Raw genomic sequence first — 21,447 nt, forward strand, 5'->3', positions numbered from 1 at the left:
TTCTGGCATTATCTTGTGTTTTATGTATTACCTGGGTAATTGTCTGTCATTGGCCTGGTTTAAACACAAAGATAATATTTAATTTTCTGTGAATGACCCTGCTCACTTCTTCCCTCTCCTTCTCCTATGACAGTGTGAAGGAGACTGGAAGCAACCATTTTCAATCCTAAAGTAATTATGGTTCATAATTGCATCAAAGCCAAGAAATGTAATAAATCACAACTAGAATCTACCATTTATTTTTGATTCAATAAATCGGAGAGTCCTCATTTGAATATTGACCATATTTGAGTACAAAAGACAATAATTCGTTTAAATCAGAAAGTAGATTATTGAAGCAATGTCCTTATAGTTTTGCTAGCAGATGGAGAGGGGAGTTAGAAAATTTAAAGCATACTACTACCACTGCCAGCTTTTTACCATTACATATTGTTTCCCTTAGCAAGTGAGTGCTTTCTATAAAAAGCACTGAGGTATAGCCTCCCACTGTTGGTTTTGAATAAGTATTGTATTGTATAAATATGCCTATAAAAGATATTCTTGAAAATAAAGATGATGAAGCCTGGAGCTTTGCTCTGAAGCATACTAGCTTTTGCTTTTTTTAAAAAAAGAGTATTAAATATTTATTTCTTGTTTTAATACTAACACAATTTAAAAGTCTTTGCGTAAGCTACGAAATAAAATTTCACATGGAATCAATCGGGCATCAACAAAATTATGTGTGGTCATTTGGTGTCTTAAGATATAGATTAGGAACTCCAGCTTTAAAACAGTGGTTTCATATCAGCTTGTTTCAAACAAACCATATTTAATATTAATTGAAGTTGGTCTGTTGGACAAAACAAACAATGGGCTATAAATCAAATAAACTGTAAAGCTAAGGCGCAAAATAAAAATGGACGTAAGTGTGCTCAGGTGTTCTGCTCAGCCATGCTGGAGAGGAGGAAGGCAGGGCAGAAGTCCAAGATTTTATTTACATGATGCTAAGTCAAAGTGACTCATGGATGCTTGTGGATATCATTTTTAGTGCCCTTTGGGCTTATTGCCTCACCTGATTTTTTTTTTTTAATTTAAAAAAAATGGAAACCTGGGACCCTGCAAAATTAGACATCAGTCTTTATCTTCTTTATTTCCAACCTAGACTGTTTTGGGATCCTAAACAAAAAAATAAAAATGATTGTAAACCTGTGCTCTCTTTGGAAGCACATTCACCTTTCTATCAAAAAGAAAAAAATGTAAGCAATGATTGGGAGTGCATGCTAGAGGAGGTGTACATACATCTAGTAAAATGGTAATACAGGTAGTCCTCAATTTACGACCATAATTGAGACCAAAATTTCTGTTCATTTGTTAAGTGTGCTTTGCCCCATTTTAGGACTTTTCTTGCCATGGTTAAGTGAATAACTGCAATTGTTAAGTTACTAACCCGGTGTTGTGGCCCGTCAGCGGCCTGTGCGGATTGTAGCTGATTCTGACAGCGAGGAGGCTGGTGTGGTGTTGTGCCAGCAGCCTGTGCAGCTGGCACTCGAGCCAGACAATGAGGAGGCTGGAGAAGATGTGGTGCCAGAGGCAGGGTTTCAGCCTCCAGAAACTCCCTTAAATGAAGAGGACGAGCCTCTTCTCGATGCACGGGTGCACAGAGCGGCCAAAAGGCAGGAATGGCTCCTCAGGAGGAGGTCTCCTCGAGAGTAAGGCTTGGAGCTAATTGGCCACTCCCTTAGCCTATTTAAGGAAGAACACCGACTGAAGCAATTTGTAGGGAACAACTTTAGTTCACTCTACTTCACATCTGGATTCTCTGCAAATGACTTCTGGGCTTTCTGCCAACCTTAGTAAGATTGTGATTACTTTATCTTTGTTTTTTTGTTTAAAGTTTATTAACAGCCTTTGTTTTGAAAAAGACTTGAGTTATTTTAGTAAATTAAGTTTTGTACAAACTTTGTGTGTGCTGTGTTCTTTGGGATCCATAGCTGGGGCAGAACACCCGGTTGTTAAGTGAACCTGGCTTCCCCTTTGATTTTGTTTGTTAGAAAGTCACAAAAGGTGATCATGTGACACCAAGACACTGCAACCGTTATAAATATTAATGAATTTTAATCATGTAACCATGGGGATATTGCAACAGTCATAAGGGTGGGAAAACAATCATAACTCACTTTTTTCAATGCCGTGGTTACTTCAAACTTTCATTAAAAGAACTGTTGTAAGTCAAGGACAACCAGTATTCTCTGTGATTTTATAAATGGATAAATCCCTCCTTCGAATTCTTTTTTTTTTTTAAACAATCACAATATATTCTAAAATTCCAAAATCCTACCACTCCAAAAAGTGTTTTGTGTGTGTGTGTGTGTGTGTGTGTGTGTGTGTGTGTGTGTGTGCGTGCGCGCGAACCTTTTTGCTAAAGTATGTGACACTCAAACACAGCCAATGGCTATCAATCAAATAGACAATGGCCTATCTCACCCCAAAGAATGGGGTGTCAGTGATCCAAGTCCATGACCCAAGTCACCCCAAAGTATGAGATGGTAAAACATAATGAAAATGGAGTCCTTCACATTTCTAGCATGATTTTTAATTGAAATTCTTGTGCCTTTTCAGATGGTGAATTTGTCACGCTTAAAGGAAGCCGACAGCCCAATTATGCTGGTCTATTTTGTGGAAGATCAAGATGGGGAAAGGCTCAGTGCTGTGAAGGCATCAGATTTGATTAATAGGGTGGATATCCAGAAGGCTGCCATCATCCTGGGTTATCGCATTCAGGGTCCAGTGGCCCAGCGTAAGTCTCCAAACAAATAGAATAATAAGTAATCCTTGCAGTATGTTCAAGAAAACAGTCTATGTGCATACAGTTTTGTGGGGAACTGCTTGCGTGTGTGCCAATGTTTCAGCTTCTATGATGTGGAGAATTTTAACACCTCTGTTTCCCTGGACTCTCTGGAAGTGTAATATTCTCCTCACAACGCAAAGAGGTGTTACATAACAGCTCCCTACGTGGTTAATTGCTCACTATGGTAACTGTTTAGTCAATGCTTTCTGGAGACACAGCAACCTAAATTTCTTGCAGCAACACGCACGCACACACACCATCTTCAAATGGTTTATAGCAGGTTGAGGATTACATCATTAACATTAAGTATTATGTCCCCGTGAACTGTATTTTGCCATAATAGATAGGTTGGTTTTTAAGGCTTTACGGTGCTTTTGTTCTCTGTATTAGATTATTTTCATTCTGATTTCCCTCTGAAGTTGTGACTACAGTAGTACAAATAAGAGAGGAGGCATATGCAACACTGAGAAACTGAGCTATGTTCAAATTAAAAATGACTTTAAACATTAGGGATGTGTAGACTGAACCAGATTTCCAAACTTTGAAGTGTTTAATATCATTGAAATCAGTGTTTCTCAACCTTGACAATTTTAAGATACATGGACATCAACTCCCAGGATTCCCCAGCCACCATGCTGGTTAAGAAACACTGATTTGCAATGTTTGGTTAGATAACTCCTCAAGGTAAACACTCCTTACTTATTTATTTAGGACCTGTTTTCTTTTCATCAAGAAGCCTCCTTTGGGAAAATACCCACATATTTCCTGCAGTCTTGAGGGAGAAAGGGAAGGCTTGGACAAAACCAATACGATTGTAAGAAGCTCCCCTGCAATCTCTTCTGATCTAGGATGGTTGCTTCTGCTGGCTTCTCCAGCAAGGATCTTCCTCACTGGAAGAAATGCATGTGCCAAACAAGCTGTTCTCTGTGTCTGCTACTCTTCCAGCAAGGAAAAACTAATAATGTCCAGGGTGGGAGTTAGGAGAGAACATTATTGGAGCTGTTACAGAGGTGGGTTTCAGCAGGTTCTGACCAGTTCTGGAGAACCGGCAGATGAAATTTTGAGTAGTTCAGAGAACCGGCAAATACCACCTCTGGCTGGTCCCGCCCCATCTATTCTCTGCCTCCCGAGTCGCAGCTGTTCGGAAGAAAATGGGGATTTTACAGTAACCTTCCCCTGCCATGCCCACCAAGCCACACCCACCAAGCCATGGCACGCCCACCAAGCTACATCCACAGAACCAGTAGTAAAAAAAAAATTGAATCCCACCACTGTGCTGTTACTTCATTAAGCAGCATTTCCTAATATCACTCCACCAGCTGCATGAATTGGCTTGGATTTCCCCTGAACTGAATCTAGGCTCCCATGCCTGCTTTAGGAGAAGATTTACTTTTCTTTTATTATTTTAGGTGGATACCATCCTTTCTTCCAGAAGTTCATAGTAGGAGATATGGTTTCTCCTTCCCTTTGATTTGATTGTTACAGTAGCTCTGTAATGATTGTCAGATTGATCAACAGTAACTCCTCCATAGTCATGACTAGCTTCCCAACAGACATAAATCTTACCTCCCTAAACCAGCTTTCCTTCAATGATGCTCTTTAGAAATTATAGGTGCCATGTCACACAACAAGAACAACATATAAAGGAAATCTGACTGTAGGCCCTTTGGCACCTTGCCTAGTTTGGCCAATGACTATTGTTTACATTGAGATTTCAATAAATATGGCTAACTCGGTGGTGTGCATCACATTTTTTATGCATAGATTTATTCTATCTTTCCAAGTAAGTCTGCATGAAAACTCATAAAAATGTTTGTACATATCTTCTCACAATATATACATGCTGAGCAAGTACTTTCCCTAATATATGCCTTTTTGGGATATAATTTTTCTTAATGGATCAAAAAAAAATTGAGAAAAATTATATCCCAAAAAGGCATATATTAGGGAAAGTACTTTCTCAGCATGTATATATCGTGAGAAGATATGTACAAACATTTTTATGAGTTTTCATGCAGACTTACTTGGAAAGATAGAATAAATCTATGCATTAAAAAAAAATTGAGGAAACCCAGTTCAGATAGCTTAGACTTTACAAAGAACCTCAAGACTCTTTTTGTCCTCTTCTGGTTGGCTCCGCGAGCCTCAAAGACGCTCTTTTACGAGCGCCTGATCCTCGGTTCTGTAAAAGCCCCAGAACAGCTGAAAAACAGCTGTCTGGAGGCTTGGAACCCTCTCCCCAGGCAAAGGGGAGAGAGAAGAGCCGACAGGTGGAGGTAGAGCCCCCCAAGTGCCCTAGGAGAAATCCTGGGGCGCGAAGGGTGTGGGCTCCCTATTGAAGCCTGTCAAGCTGCTCTGGACCAAGGACGACTCCGCTAAAGCGGAGCTAGAAGCCGCGACCAAAATCTGCTGAAAATAAATGAGGGGACTTTTAACATCTTTACCTTGATTGCAGACAGAGCAAACCAGGAGAAAAAAGAAAAAAAATTGCAAGTAACACTTTAACTCCATTTTAAAATGCAGAAAATGGCTCCTGAGGGCGGGAGGAGAAAGCTACTAGGGAAAGTGCTTGTTACGCTTGTTAACATTTGCAACATTGATACAGCTACTGGATTATACCTTAAGAGAAAGTTTTAAAGTGGAAGCGCCTAGGAAAAGAATTTGGTACTGAGGAAAAGAATTTGGTATTGACTTTAACTAAAATTTTGCTCTTATACTGTGTGGAAAATAGTTGGAATTATCGACCTAATAGCTGGATAAATACAAAGTGGCTGAAACATGGCTGACATCAGGGCTGGTGAATCAGCAAATTCTCAAGCTGTGACTGTTAAAGCTTTTCAAGAACTTCTAGAATCTTTTAATTCTGCTCTTTTGGATACAATTGAAAGAGCTTTTTCAAAAAACAGCTTGGAAAATTATAAGGAGTTGTTGGATGTGCAGCAGGAAATTTTTCAGAGGAGTTTGCCCTTGGAAGATCAAGAGGCTGTTAGGACTGAAAGGCAGGCTGGCACAGCTGAAACAAAGGACTGGGTAGACGCTTCCATTCAATTGATAGAAAAGCAACAAATAGACTCTTTATCGCAAACTGACAAACTTTATGGCAACAAATTTTGGCTATATGGACAAAGGAATGGACTGAAGGATTATACAAGCAAGAAGAGTCGAAATGGAGATTTCAAATTAGAAAAAGTGATTTCAAGAAGAGAGCGAGTATTTCCAGAAACATCAACCTCAAATCAACATTTTAAAATTTTCCAAAATAAAATTGGGGGGAATGTTGAAAGAATTAATAAAAAAAAGGATTGGAAAAAATATAGAAAGAAGAGAAGAATAGAAGATTAAGTACTTGCTTTTTTTTTCTCTTTGGGGAAGGAAGATTCTAGTAAGAAATTGAAAAGTTTAATTACATTGGTATTAAAGGCTACTTTAGGAATTGAAAATTTGAAAGATATCTTCCTATAGATTTTGACATCTGCATTTGGCAAATATGTGTTTTAATGGTATTAAGAGATTTTTAAAATGTTTAACATAAGATTATATTATTTTAAAAGATATATGAGATAAAATGTGTAAGCTTTCAAGATGCCCAACTTTTTGAAGCAAAGAGGATTAATGTTAAATTCAGAATTCTATTACAAAATGATAATTAGTTTTGGATAGTAAAAGGGCTGCTTTCTAAAAAGTTAGAGGTATTAAAATGATTAATTGAAAACTTGAAAGATATCCTCCTGTAGATTTTGAAATTTATATTTGGTAAATAAGTGTTTTAATGGTATTAAGAGATTTTTAAAATGTTTAACATAAGATTATATTATTTTAACAGATATATGAGATAAAATGTGTAAGATTTCAAGATGCCCAATTTTTTGAAGGAAAGAGGATTAATGTTAAATTCAGAATTTTATTAGGGAGTAATGTTCAAAAAAAGAATGATGTTTGAGGGTATGGAAATGAAATTTACTTATGATTTTTACTGTTTGTAATATTGCTAAAGTATTGGATTATACATCAAGAAAAAGTTTTTTTTATAATTAGGAAGAATGAATTTAACTTAATTGGTCTTGAGGATTTATAAAAGGGAGGTTGATGAATTGGAGCAAGGGGAGTTAAAGAACGTGTGGGAGTTTTGAATTTTATAATTAGTTAGTTTATTTTAGCATATGTTTGTTAGATGCTATACCCTGTTTTTGCTCTGGGAAGTCAGGGGTGGGTGGGGAGGGTGGGATAAGGGTTGGGGTGGGGGAAAAAGTGATGAATAGAGAAATGTTTTAACAGAAGAAAGTATCTACGATTAGAATACAGGAGTTGCTCAGATACTAAAGGAGGAGAATATTTCACAGCAAAGAAGTTAGAAAGGAGAGAGGAGGAGAGGCTAGGAAGAGGAGAGGGAGGGAGAGGAATGGAAGAAAGGAGAGGAGGAAGGGAAGGGGACAGGAGTAGGAGTGAAGGTGAGAAGGGGGAAAAGAAGAGAGAAGTGGGGGAAAGGAAAAGGAAGTAAGAGGAGGAAGGAGAGGAGGAAGGAGAAAGCAGGAGAGAAGAGGAGGAAGGGAAGGGAAAGAAAGGAGGAGAAGAAGAAGGTTTGTTGTGGAATGAGGGAAGAAAGAGAAGGAGAGCAACTCCGAATGTAATTAAAATGTCTTATTTTAATGCTTTCTTTAAGGGAAACGTATAAGTAGGATTTATTATGTATAAGAAAATGTACACTTTCTATTATGTGGGGAGGGGGAAAGGGTGGGGGGGGAGAAAATTGTTTGTATTTCTTATAAAACTTTTCAATAAAAAAAAAAGACTCTTTTTGTCCTGCAGCCATTGCAGTTACTTTGACTGATTCCCAGACACAGAATATTTCTGTTATTAGCCAGTGGTGAAATCTAAAATTTGTTACTACCGGTTCTGTGGGCGTGGCTTGGTGGGGGAGGTAATGTCACTGGGTGGGCGTGGCCAATTTTTTTTTTTTACTTTTAAAACCATTTTTTACATGTAAAACCATGTAAAAAATGCTTTCAAAAGGCTCTGACGATCCCAGCTGAGTTGTCTGATCATCAGAGGGTTTTTTAACCCCTCTGCCAATCAGGCAACTCAGCTGGGATCGTCAGAGCTTGGATCGTCAGAGCCATTTAAAAGAAAAAAAGCCTCTGATATTCGCGCGGTTCAGCTGGGCATGGGGGGCGGGGGCTGGGATCTTTGCTACCGGTTCTCCGAACTGCCCGCCGCCATCGCTACCTACTCGCCCGAGCCGGTCCGAACCGGGAGCATTTCACCCCAGGTTATTACCAAGATGGTAATTCTCATAATTCTGTTTGGTGGCTTATACAGTATGTAGATATTTAAGAAAGCACTGTAGCACTTCAACTTTTCCAGATATGGAAGGGGAGAACGAATGTTATGCTTTTAGCACTGAATGCCAGCATTTATTATATCAGCACATACTATATGAAGTATTTATAGCTAGCTTACTTTTTCTTTAGGGACATTAATAGATTTTCTGCAAGATTGCAATTTATCAGCATATGTTCTTATATAAACTATTGAAGTTGGTATGATATGTAGCTTTTATAAATCTTCTATTTGTATGAGCAGTTAACAAAAATAGCAAATATCTGCAATTTTTATAAAGATATTGCAATGCTTATCTTGTTCAGAATTCTACAGTTTGCTGTCAGCCTTACAATACATTAATATTTATATAACAGGGTTTTAAAAACAAATTATGTAATTTGACTATTCGATATTTATGAATTTCACTTTGAACAAATTTTTTAATCAGATGAGAAATCAAACCATTGAGATTGTTTTCTGAGGTACAGTTTGCAATTTATAGTCAAATTTAAATCCTGTTGTAGAGGCTGCCAATAATTATAAAAATTTCAGATAGAAATTCCTTCCCTCAATCCTTTATATCCAATTGATTACATATTAGTTGATCATACATTTTTGTACAATCTTCCAGATGTCTGTGAACTTTAAGTCCCAATGTCTATGGAGATTCTCAGTCATGCAGGTCACGGTTGTCCCAAAGGTGCTTTTTCAAGAGGCAACTGGACTTTCTGGTTTTTGAAGACGTTTCACTTCTCGTCCAAGCTTCTCATCCAAGTTTACGTCTTCAAAGAAAAACAAGAAAGTCCAGTTGCCTCTTAAAAAAGCACCTTTGGGATTTTAAAGTCCCAGTACATTCCAACCAGCTGAGGGCTAGGAATTCTGGGAATTGTAACCCCAATTCATTTGGACAGGATCTGTTTCAGAAAACTGCTCACCTATAAATATGGCATACTGTCAAAACCCAAGTATAAAATGCTGAATGCCAGGCATTTTCTTGTGTTGTTATGGCAAGTTTCTCCAAACTGACCTTGCTGAGAACTGATTGAAGTCTGGATATCTGCAAGAAAGCCAAGTTTGAGAAGACAAAGGCAGTGTAAGAAACCACAAATATAAGAAAAGCTTTGTTGGATCTGACCAAGAACCTATCTAGTTCTATATTCTGTTTAGTGTTTCCAGTTGTAATGGGAAGCTAATAAGCATAAACTAAAATATGCTCTCTTCCACTGTTCCATCCTAGCGGTAGGTAGGATATCACTTCCATGATAACAGATATTATATTATAACAGATGTTCAGATAATAAAGAGACAAGCTCAGTTATTTTGCCCCAGTTTGGCTGTCATACTGTATATAACCATCTGTGCATTCACTTTCTTATATAATTGTCTATGGAGATTCTCAATCATCTAGGTCATGGTTGTCCAAAGGTGCTTTTTCAAGAGACAACTGGACTTTCTGGTTTTTGTTCTTCAGTTTCTTGGATGAGAAGTGAAATGTCTTCAAAGAAAGAAACAGAAAGTCCAGTTGCCTCTTGAGAAAGCACCTTTGGGACAACTATCGTATTTTCCGACGTATAAGACGACTGGGCGTATAAGACGACCCCCAACTTTTCCTGTTAAAATATAGGGTTTGGGCTATACTCGCCGTATAAGACTACCCCTCTTCCAATGCACACCAAATAAAAATTAAAAAACATCTACTGGCTCACCCACAATGTAAAAGCAGCTGTGCTGGATCCAAAATGGCCCCTGCAACAAGCAGGAACCTCACACAGCCACAAAAAGCTCCCCAAAAAACTTTCACACTTTACACACACAAAATTCCACATACAGTTTTGTGAGATTTTGTGTGTTTGTGTAGTTAGAGTGAAACACTACAGAAACACACTAAATCTCAGAAAGCTGCACAAATATTATTTTATTTTATTTTTATTTTTATATGAAAGCTAAATTTAAAACTTCCTAAACTTTAAATGGCTAGGTCTAAAAAAGAACAACTAAAAAAAAACCCAATTAACTATTTTTTTAAAGCTCCCAAAGGGGGGAAAAACTTACCCAATAGAGCAGGGGTCTCCAACCTTGGCAACTTTAAGACTTGTAGACTTCAAATCCCAGAATTCCTCATTGCTGGCTGAGGAATTCTGGGAGTTGAAGTCCACAACTCCCTGCCTGCTTGATTGCAGGCAGGGAGTGGCTTGCTGATGGAGTGGATTCAGGCAAGTGAAGCAAGGCAAGCGTTGCGACTAGCAGCTAAGGTAAGCAAGCTGGAGGGGGAAAACTTTTTTCCTTTTACATGGCTCTGGCGATCCAAGCTGAGTTGCCTGATTAGCAGGCAACTCAGCTGGGATGGTCAGAGCTTGGCTCGTCAGAGCGTTTCGGGCTGGTATGCCTGGTTACAGGAGAACGACACCCGGCATATAAGACGACCCCCAACTTTTGAGAAGATTTTCATGTGTTAAAAAGTCATCTTATACGCCAGAAAATACGGTATGACTTGATGACTGAGAATCTCCATAGACATTTAGCTTCTTATATAATTGTTACCAATTTACTGAATGTGAGAATAGATGAAATGAGATTGCAGTGGATAGCCATAAACTCTGGATAGCTTCTGACCTTGCTTTTGACCTCAGGATCTTTATCTCACTGGCAGTTCTCTCATACATCAGGAGAACATCATTTGGAAAAGGTTGGCAGTGTGATTTCATGAGACTAAAGTACTAAATGTTCATTCCTGATAAATATATTTTAGATGTTAATGCTTTAGTGCTATGATTAAACACTTCTAGAATTCAGTACATAAATGCTAACCTTTTCCCATTCCCCTTGATAGCTGTAGATCAAGTCAAAGAACCTCCTCCTGAATCACAGAATAATCTATGGATTATTGTTGGCGTTGCAGTCCCTGTAGCTGTGGTGCTATTGATAATCATAATTTTATACTGGAAGCTTTGCCGCACAGACAAACTTGAGTTTCAACCAGATACCATGAGCAACATACAGCAGCGTCAGAAGGTAAGAATTGGAGAAGTGGGATTGTTCTAAAATGCCTAGGTGTTTTGTGACTTGCTAACAACTATTAAGAATATTCTTATAAAATGGCTGCCATTATCTGTTCATAAATAGAAGGACATAAAATGCTTATTTTGCAAGCTAGTGAAGCTAAACATTTATGATCCCAGGTCTAGAGTTTGCAAGGCTGTTATGTAATAGACAATACCTTTTAAAAATTATCTCAAGAAAGTTCTTTATGAATAAGGAAACCTATTGCATCTTAACAAAATTAGTTGTCATTAATTAACATTTGACATATAGAGAGAATGTTCATACTTTTTATGAGGTCTGTGTATTATTTAACAGCATACATTTACAGTATAAATTGAATATTAATATTTGTAAGAAAGTAAAAAAAGAGCAAACACTATATAGAACACTAACTATATCACAAAATTTTCACAATTGCTGAAAAACGAAAGAACCAACTCCTGCCTATTTATTGATTGAGTCTATTTTGAGAAGTTGTCCTCCAAATATCCCCATTGTTATGTAATGTTTTATTATTTCTTCTTTTTATGTTTTGTATTCTGAACTACCTAGAGTCACGAAATTGAGATGGTCAATCACTGTATTGTAAATCCTAAAATAGGAACAATACAGATAAATCAAAGGCAATGTTTTTTTCTCCAAAACATGGATGATTTTGATCTCACTCATAAGTGACATGGCCTCGCCCACTTTGCGTAAAGCCTTGCTCACTGTTCTCCTCCATCTTCCCCAAAAGGTTAAATATAGATGCAAAAGTGGCCTGGTGCAGATCTAGTTCATATTTTCAGACCAACCCTCACCTGCATCATAAGAGCATTATTATTACCTCTAGTAATATGGATTCTGCAGCCTTTCAGAATTGCCTTCTTTTTATACAGATTATGACTTATAGTGAGGAAGCTAAGATCTGAGAGCTGTTCCATTTTGCACAATTTGATAGGTCTGGGAATATTACTGCCCTCCTGTTTACAGGAATTGGTTTGTTGTAAAAGTGTTTTTCTCCATTTCATATTTCATATTTTCACCATGTTTCATTAATCATGGGAAAGATGAGCGAGGTTGAAAGTGATTGTGATTTTGTTAGAAAGCTGGGTAGCTTTTATTTTCATTATTGTAACAGAAGAGAAGAAGAAAAATCAACAATAACTTTCACCTTTGGTGACTTTTACACCATTGACTTGTGTTGTCTCTGCTTTACAATGCTTGTGCTAAAAATAGAAATCAGTCTAAGAATAAGGCTTAAATGCTACCTTTATTTTACTTAAAAGTAGCTATTTTATGTTTATTAAAGTGAAATACTATCCAAACTGCTTTGAGAAGTGCCCATAAGTCGTCTTTAACATACATTAAGTTCTTTGAAAGCAATAGCAATAGCACTTAGACTTATATACTGCTTCATAGTGCTTTACAGCTTTTCTAAACATCTTATAGAATCAGCATATTGCCCCCAACAATCTGGGTCCTCATTTTACCGACCTCATAAGGACAGAAGGCTCAGTCAACCTTGAGCCGGTGAGAATCGAACTCCTGGAATGAGCAGTGAGTTAACCTGCAGTACTGCATTCTAACCATTGCGCCACCATGGCTCTAGAGTACTTTGAATGCATTATGCATTTAATTTCATTTCATGAGCTTGTGAAAAGTCATCCCACTCATGGTACCCATCAGTATAGCATAAATCAATGGCAGGTGGATTTCAGCCCTCTCAAGGTTGGAAAAACGTATTTAGCTTGAAGCGTGACAAAATTGATATAGGGACTTTAAACTGAATCTTGTGGGGGTTGGAGATTAAAACCCCTGAAGTAAGACACTTAGATAAAGTGGTTTCTATTAAAGAATGAAATGGAATTATAAAGAACTTTACACATGATGTTTTGGTTGTTTATACCTTTTAGAGGCTTTCCAAAATTGAACTGCTCTTTGGACAGGCCATTGTTCTTTACTAACCAGTTGTCTAAGTTTTAAAAGAGATGCCTGGCATAGAAATTTATTAATTATTCTTGAAATCATCTGCTTGAATGATAATTGGACAGATACATTTGACTTTTTTTTTATAAATGGGCACAGTGATTGATAGAATTCAATCCTAGCGAAGTGGAAGAGAATAATTTATGTGTATAAATAAATACTAGTAAATACTGGTATTAGCAGGGACGTGGTGGCTCAAGGGCTAAGACACTGAGCTTGTCGATTGAAAGGTCAGCAGTTCAGCAATTCGAATCCCTAGTGCCGCGTAAGGGGTGAGCTCCTGTTACTTGTCCCAGTTTCTGCCAATCTACCAGTTCGAAAGCATGTAAAAAATGCAAGTAGAAAAATAGGGAAAAATAGTGGAAGGTTACAACGTTCTGTGCGCCTTCGGCATTTAGTCATGCCGGCCACATGACCACGGAGACGTCTTTGGACAGCGCTGGCTCTTCGCCTTTGTAACGGAGATTAGCACCACCCCCTAGAGTTGGGAACGACTAGTACATATGTGCGAGGGGACCCTTATCTTTACCTTTTACTGGTACTAACCATCTGAATGTAGTAACTCCTTTAGTAGTTAGCCAGAATCAGCTCTCCCCAGTGCTTTATCCTTTTCAGTTGTTGGATACATTTGGAAATCTCAGAGGTGACATCGACACCCAATCTGGAATATATTCTAGATTTAGCTCAAGAGATGTTGAAATGAGCAAGGCATCATTGCAGGATTTAGCAGTGGGCACAATCTTCTGGGTTGAAGAATATTCTCCTCCAGAAAGACCCATCAGTCAAAAAAGAAACTGGAATCTCAAAAGTGAACAGTCTCAGAATATATCAACCTTTTTATTTTCTTATTTTTATGTTAAAGCAACAGGGTATTCCACATACTCTGTGCCTAAGTGTTGCTAAACACTGCTTTGCAAAGTTGAATTGTTTTCAGGATACAGTTGGAAGGAATAAGTTAAAAATAGTTCAAGGTGGGGAAAATGAGTCAGAATTATTTGGAATCTATTTGGAGGGAGGAAAGACATAAAACATGGGACTGAGTTTCTGAGATGGAAGTAATGCCATAGTCCTTATTGTTTCAGTGATTTCAACACAGACCAATCTCTCTGAACCCTTTTAGTTGAATAGTTGCATAAAAGATACATAAAATGTTAATAATCCACTCTGCTGTGAGTCATCTTGTTTTTTCCCCGACTGAGCTTTGACTGGATGTGATCTCCATCGTCATACCGAATAAGAATTTTGTTTCCTTGGAAAGAGAGAACAATTCAGCAGTAACATCTGTAAATAACCACAGTTTTATTTTCTCCATGTTTAGCTTGCAAATTGAATTTATTCCCTGAAAACCTATCTTTTTCAGCAAGCCGGGTTGGCTTAAGAAGAAATTTTTAAAATTTTTAAATCCTTTTAATTAGTCTGCGATTTTAATTTTTTGGGCCAAATTTTATATATATTTTTAAATGTTTTAATATTTGTATTCTATGTTTTTTTTATCTTGGCTGTACACCGCCCTGAGTCCTCAGGGAGAAGGGCGGTATATAAATTCGAAATTAAATTAAATTAAATTAAATTAAATTAAATTAAGGGGTCAATATAGTTGACTGTTGAAGTCTGGCTGTGCGTGTACACATCCAAGCTTACGTAAAATCCTAACTTCAAAGGTTCTTTTTCAATTCATGAGCTTTCATTGGAAATCAGTTGTCACACATATCAAGGCTAAACTATCTATTCCCCCAGGTCCCACCTTCAAGTTGATTAGGACTGTGACCTTCTTCCTCTAACAGTTTCTTTTAATTTTATCAATTGATTGACTCGACTACTGCAATGCTCTCTACCTAGGGCTGCCCATGAAAACCACTCAAAGGCTTCAACTGGTGCAGAATGCGGCCATGCAGGTTGTGATGGGAGTGTCCTGACACTCCCATGTTACACCCCTCCTGCGTGGCCTGCATTGGCTACCGGTTGCCCTTCGGGTAAGGTTCAAGGTGCTGGTTATCACCTATAAAGCCCTTCATGGCTTAGGTCCGGGATATTTGTCGGACCCCCTGCAGCCAGCAACAATCCCCAATCGCCTGGTGCGTTCCCACAGACAGGGCCTCCTCAGGGTGCCGTTGGCCAGACAATTTCGGCTGGCGACCCCCAGGGGGAGAGCTTTCTCTGTGGGTACACCCACCCTTTGGAACCAACTTCCTTTGGAGCTCCGGATGGCCCCTGACCTTCGCTCGTTTCGCCGTGATTTGAAGACCTGGTTATTTTGTAGCCTGGACTGATGAGGGGGGGTTTTCTTAATAGTTTTTAAACTGATTTTAAACTGTTTTAATTCGGACTTTTAATTTTATATTGCATTAATGTCATTGTGTATTTTACTGTTGTAAGCCGCCCTGAGTCCATTGGAGATAGGGTGGCATATAAATTGCATTAAACTTAAACTTAAACTTGATTAGTCTCACAATTGGGGCAATAAATTAAGCAATATGAAAAAATACTTTTAAATTGTCATTTAATGGTAACAGTGCCAACTACTTGTTTAACTTGGTTAACAATATTAACTATTTGTTAACAATATTAACAAATTAAAAATAAGCACATAATTAGAGAAATCTGGAACTGGTAACTATTACTTATGTTAAGGATATTGTTGTTGTGTTACCAACCAGCAGAGTAGATTGCACAGAGAAACGTTGCTGAGAGCAATGAATAAGAGATACGCAAACTGGTTTATCAAAAGCTTACTTTATAGTAGAAAAACAGTCTCATAGTCTTTAAACAAATTCCAAGTCTTTGCCAGTAAATCAGTCCAGTAATTACAGATATCTTCTTACTCAACAAACAGTAGTTGGTTAGAATAACAAACTCACTCTGGTTCACAAACCACGATGGTTGCAGATCCATCAAACGATGATTACAGATAACTCCTCTCAATGGTAGCTTATCATAGCAGCTTCATCATCAAACTGATGATACAGATTAAAGTTACAATACACTTATATTGCCTGGACAACTGTTAGGCTCAAACCATATCCTAACATGCTCCCCTTTGGACAGGTCAATATATACAGTTTAGATTCTTAATCCATAGCTTTTGCAACATGTTTTATGTTTTATAGCACCTTGGGCTTTGGTAAAATTATCGGCAATATTGTTTTCCGACATACAATATTCCAACTTAATCATGTTGCTTTGGATACACTGACAAACATTTAGATACCTAATGTCAGTATACTTAGATCTAGTTTTAACTGCTAAATTTGTTGCCATTTTTATAGCAGCTTGGTTGTCCTCATGTATTACAATTGGATAATCCATCTTTAAACCAATATCCATCATTAGTTGTTTGTAATAAATTAAATCAGTACAAACTAGTGACAAACATGAGAACTCCGCCTCCATAGTCGAAAGACTAATATGTTTTTGACGAATTGATTTCCAGCCAATCAAACAATTGTCTAATATGATAGCTATACCCAATGTGGACTTTCTGGTGGTCACATCAGTAGCAAAACCGGCATCAGCATATGCGCTCAATACTAAACCATTGTTAGGTTTTAGATACAATGCATAATGCATCGTCATTTTCAGATACCTTAATATACGCTTTGCAGCCTGCCAATGCCTATCAGTTGGCTCTGCATTATATCTCGCTAATTGGTTTACTCCAAATGAAATATCAGGTCTCGACCAATTGCTTATATAAGATAGACTACCTATAAGAGACTGGTAGATCTCCTTACTAAATTTAGGGCTTTGGATTTCTCCTTGTTGAAAATCCTGTGCCATAGGCGTTTTAGCTGGCTTACATAGCTCCATGCCATAACGTTTCAACATTTGGCTTATTTTACTAGATTGAGATATTTTATAACCTCTAGCTGTTTGATTGATATCTAAACCTAAATAATGCCTAATATTTCCCAAATTTCTGATCTTAAATTTGGTTTGTAACTGTTTAACAATATCTATGGCTTCATTGTCAGTTTTTGTTATTATGGCTATATCATCTGTAAACAATAACAAAAATGATACTAACCCATTATTTTCTCTTTTAAAGAGACACTTATCCGCTACACCTTCATGAAAACCGATCTTATTTAGCTCTTTCACTATACATTGGTTCCACTCAAACCCTGATTGTCTCAAACCATAAAGGCTTTTATTTAACTTCCAACAATCAGTGTGGTTTTGTGTTTCAACTCCTAAAGGCTTCCTCATATAGATGGTGTGTCTCAATGGAGCATGCAAGTATGCTGTCTCTATGTCTATATGGTTAATACTATATTTATGCTTAGCCGCCCACACTAGCATTGTTCTTAAAGTACTAGCACATAAACTAGGAGCAAAAACCTCATCGAAATCATTTTTGGTCTGAGAAAAACCTTGAGCTACAAGGCGAGCTTTATGGGTTACTGTCCCATCTATGCTTTTCTTAATTTTGTAAACCCATCTACAACCTATTAATTTTTCACCAGGTGGCAATTTCACAGTTTCGTAAACACCTAACTTAGTTAAAGAATTAATTTCCTTACTCATTGCCTCCTTCCAAGCATTCTGCTCCTTTTCAGGATAAAGCCTGATATCTTCATAACTTGAAGGTTCAATGTTAACCTGGCAAACTACGGTTGCTTTATATCGATCAGGTGGATGCCTTTCCCTAGTAGATCTCCTAGGTAATACAGAACTTACTGCAGATGATTCATCTGACTCCTCCCCTAAAACTACCTCCTCTAAACCTACCTCCTGTTCTTCTTCCTTGATAGAGGATTTTACATCATCTAAATCTCCAGGAATATCATCAGGAATATGATGCTTTACACTAACAGTATTATTATCATGTCTATAATCTGCACGCTCTAGTTTATCCCATCCTTCGTGCTCTAGAAATTTAGCACTTGCACTACAATACACACTAGTAGTTCCCTGTGCCCAAAATCTAAAAGATCTATGATTCGATTCATAGCCAACGAAAAACATTTTTCTGGCTCTCTGTTGATCCTTTCTCCTTAAACTAGATGGATACCCAAGCTGGGGTTCCAAATGTGTGAAAGTAACAGATTTGGTTTCCTCCCATGCCATAAGGTGAATGGTATTTCTCCTGTAGAGGAATGAACCATGTTGTTTAACACATGGTTAGCACACATAACAGCCTCACCCCATAAATTTTTAGGCAAAACAGAATCTGCCAACATTGTTCTAGTCATGGCTTGTAATGTTTGACCTCTTCTTTCGATATAGGAATTAAGCTGTGGTCTGTACGACGCAGACCGTTTATGCTGGATCCCTGCATCCTGCAAAAACTTTTCTAACCTTTGGTTGGTAAATTCTGTACCATTATCAGTCACTAAGCATTTAACCTTAAATTTCTGTTTCCTTTCCACAAAACGTAGCCAGTTGTTAATATGCTGGAATGTTTCACTTTTTGTTTTCATAAGATAACAGAATCCGTATCTTGAATAATGGTCTACTATGCTCAGAATATAGCAGGCACCTCCTATGCTAGGTTTCTTGGGTCCAATTAGGTCTACAAAAACTACCTCTAATGGATTTTTGGTTTTAAAACCATTAACACAGTTTGCTGGTGTAACCCTACTCTTTTGCTGACTACAGGCATTGCAGTTTAGATATTTACTACATGCTTGTAGTTTTAGCCCTTCAGATAACTGAACTGTTTTCTTTAACGTCCTGAAATTTAAATGCCCAAGTCTCTGGTGTAACAGATGAATACATTCATCATGTGGTTTAACATTCTTATAAACAGACTTAGATTTAGCCATCAATACTGGGTTATCCTTTAAAACGAATAAATCATTTTCTAACCTTGCAGTAACAATTTTGCCATCTTTCTCGATAAAACACTTATCATTTTTAAATGTTACTGTAAACCCAAAATTCAGTAATGATTTAACAGATAATAAATTGAATTTTAACCCAGGAATATATAACATAGGCAATGGTTCATTATTAAATGACCAACGAGCAACACCCTCTCCAGCTACCTTAACCTTCCAGCCATTTGCTAGTTTAACATGTTGGTTACTTTTCTCCATTTTAACAAAAAAAAATTTCTATTTCTAGAAATTGATTGAGAAGCACCACCGTCAACAACCCAACAATCCTGGTTAACATCAGTAGTTGAACTGGATATCGCTAAATTACAACCCTTCTTGGGTCTAGTATTGTACCTAACAGACATTTTCTTATTCTTACAATACTTAGCTATATGCCCTTTAGCCCCACAAGCAAAACAACGTTTTACAAAATAGGCAGTTGAATACATTTTTTCTTCTTTTGGTTGTTGCACTCTCAACTGATCCCTTTCTTGTCTTCTTTTGGATTCTTCCAATAATCTACCGGTTATGCCAGCCAATGTCAGTTCATCTCTGGACAAAACCTCTAACGAAGAAACATAGTCGTCATAACTATTGTTCAAGGAAGAAAGAATTATATAAACTTGTTGTAGTTCTGAGAAAACAAGTTCCTTTTCATGCAGCTCCTGGAAAATTCTGGTCATGGATTCCAAATGAGCCATCATATCTCCACCTTTAAGAAGATGTTGTTTAAATAATCTCCGTGTGAGATAAATATGAGCATCCACAGAGTCACGAACACATAGTCTCTTCAACTTGGTCCAACACCTAGCAGCAGACTCTTCTCCACAAATATGGACAAGTTGCTGGTCACCCAGTGTTAGTCCAATAATGCAAAGAGCTCGGTCATCGTCTCTGTTAAACTTGGCTGTTTTCTTCTCATCTTCCTCATCAGCAGGATTCCATGATGTTACATCCGGTGGATTATTAACTATGTCCCACAGTCCTTCTCTACGCAGAAGTAGACTACATTTTGCAGACCAGGATACATAGTTTGTTCCATCCAGCCGGGTTATCATGGAAAAATTTGCTGCTTGTTCTAGTGCCATCTTCACTTGGATTGTTTATCACAAACACAGTTTGTTCTATTCACATTAACTCTCAGTTTAACTCTTAACAATCCTAGTTAGTTCTGGTTGGCTCTGGGCCCATAACCAATGTTAAGGATATTGTTGTTGTGTTACCAACCAGCAGAGTAGATTGCACAGAGAAACGTTGCTGAGAGCAATGAATAAGAGATATGCAAACTGGTTTATCAAAAGCTTACTTTATAGTAGAAAAACAGTCTCATAGTCTTTAAACAAATTCCAAGTCTTTGCCAGTAAATCACTCCAGTAGTTACAGATATCTTCTTACTCAACAAACAGTAGTTGGTTAGAATAACAAACTCACTCTGGTTCACAAACCACGATGGTTGCAGATCCATCAAATGATGATTACAGATAACTCCTCTCAATGGTAGCTTATCATAGCAGCTTCATCATCAAACTGAATACGTTACAGTACCTTGCTTAAATACTCTCACAACCAGTCATTACCTAATTACAGCATGACTCAGCATTAAAGTCACATAATACATTTACAGATTAAAGTTACAGTACACTTATATTGCCTGGACAACTGTTAGGCTCAAACCATATCCTAACTTTTATATAAAATAATCATTGATTTGTGAGTATGATCTCAGGTTTTAAGTTGTGTACACATCACATAAACCAAAGCTTCATTCTTTTCTAGAGCAAAAGGACGGTGAGGGGGACCAGTAACAGTAACAGAGTTGGAAGGGACCTTGGATGTCATCTAGTCCAACCCACTGCTCAAGCAGGAGACCTGTACTAGGGATTCAAACCGCCGGACTGCCTACCTTTCTGATCGACAAGCTCAGTGTCTTAGCCACTGAGCCACCTAGTCAGGCTAATCATTGTGTTTTCTTCTGACTAAACTTACATAGGATTTCTGAATCTGGCTCAAAGATTCTCATTGCATTTCCTAGCAAAGAGACCCTTTCAGGTCACTAAGGAATGCATGTAATTATCTTGTTTTTTCATTCTTTCTTTGTTTCCTTGAAGAATAACAGCAGGCATCACCTAAATGTACGGAAACCTCTGAAAAGAGGTCAACTTTATCTCTTGATACACAGAAGAGATCTAGCAGGCTACTTGAGTGAGCTGAGTAGTATGTGTAAGGGTATATATAGATATTATCCTTACTCCTAAGATTTGAAGATTACCTTTGAAAATTAAAGAGACTAGGAGCAGACTAGCAGTGTTACTTTTGTTGTCTCTAGAAAACCACGGAGGATGATTATCAAGAAATTCCTTTGGGAATCCTTTCTTTTGAGCAAACTCATACAAAGATAGACTAATTTAGCATTAAAATCTCCAAGCATTATAATTATGGCTTGAGGATACAATATGGATATATCATCTAGTA

At 37.6% G+C, this 21,447-nt stretch overlaps 1 protein-coding gene across 1 annotated transcript in view; it reads left to right on the forward strand.

Annotated features, from left to right (window-relative positions):
* Positions 1–21,447, forward strand: part of KIAA1549 (KIAA1549 ortholog) — a 141,596-nt gene that overhangs the window by 91,628 nt on the left and 28,521 nt on the right. The window contains exons 9-10 of the mRNA XM_070947183.1: positions 2,599–2,776; positions 10,977–11,158. Of these exons, the coding sequence (XP_070803284.1) occupies positions 2,599–2,776; positions 10,977–11,158 (360 nt within the window). The remainder of the gene's footprint in view (positions 1–2,598; positions 2,777–10,976; positions 11,159–21,447) is intronic.

This window comes from Pituophis catenifer, unplaced genomic scaffold, assembly GCF_029215685.1.
Source record: "Pituophis catenifer annectens isolate HBS135680 unplaced genomic scaffold, rPitCat1.0.hap2 SCAF_7, whole genome shotgun sequence".
Lineage (NCBI taxonomy): Eukaryota > Metazoa > Chordata > Lepidosauria > Squamata > Colubridae > Pituophis > Pituophis catenifer.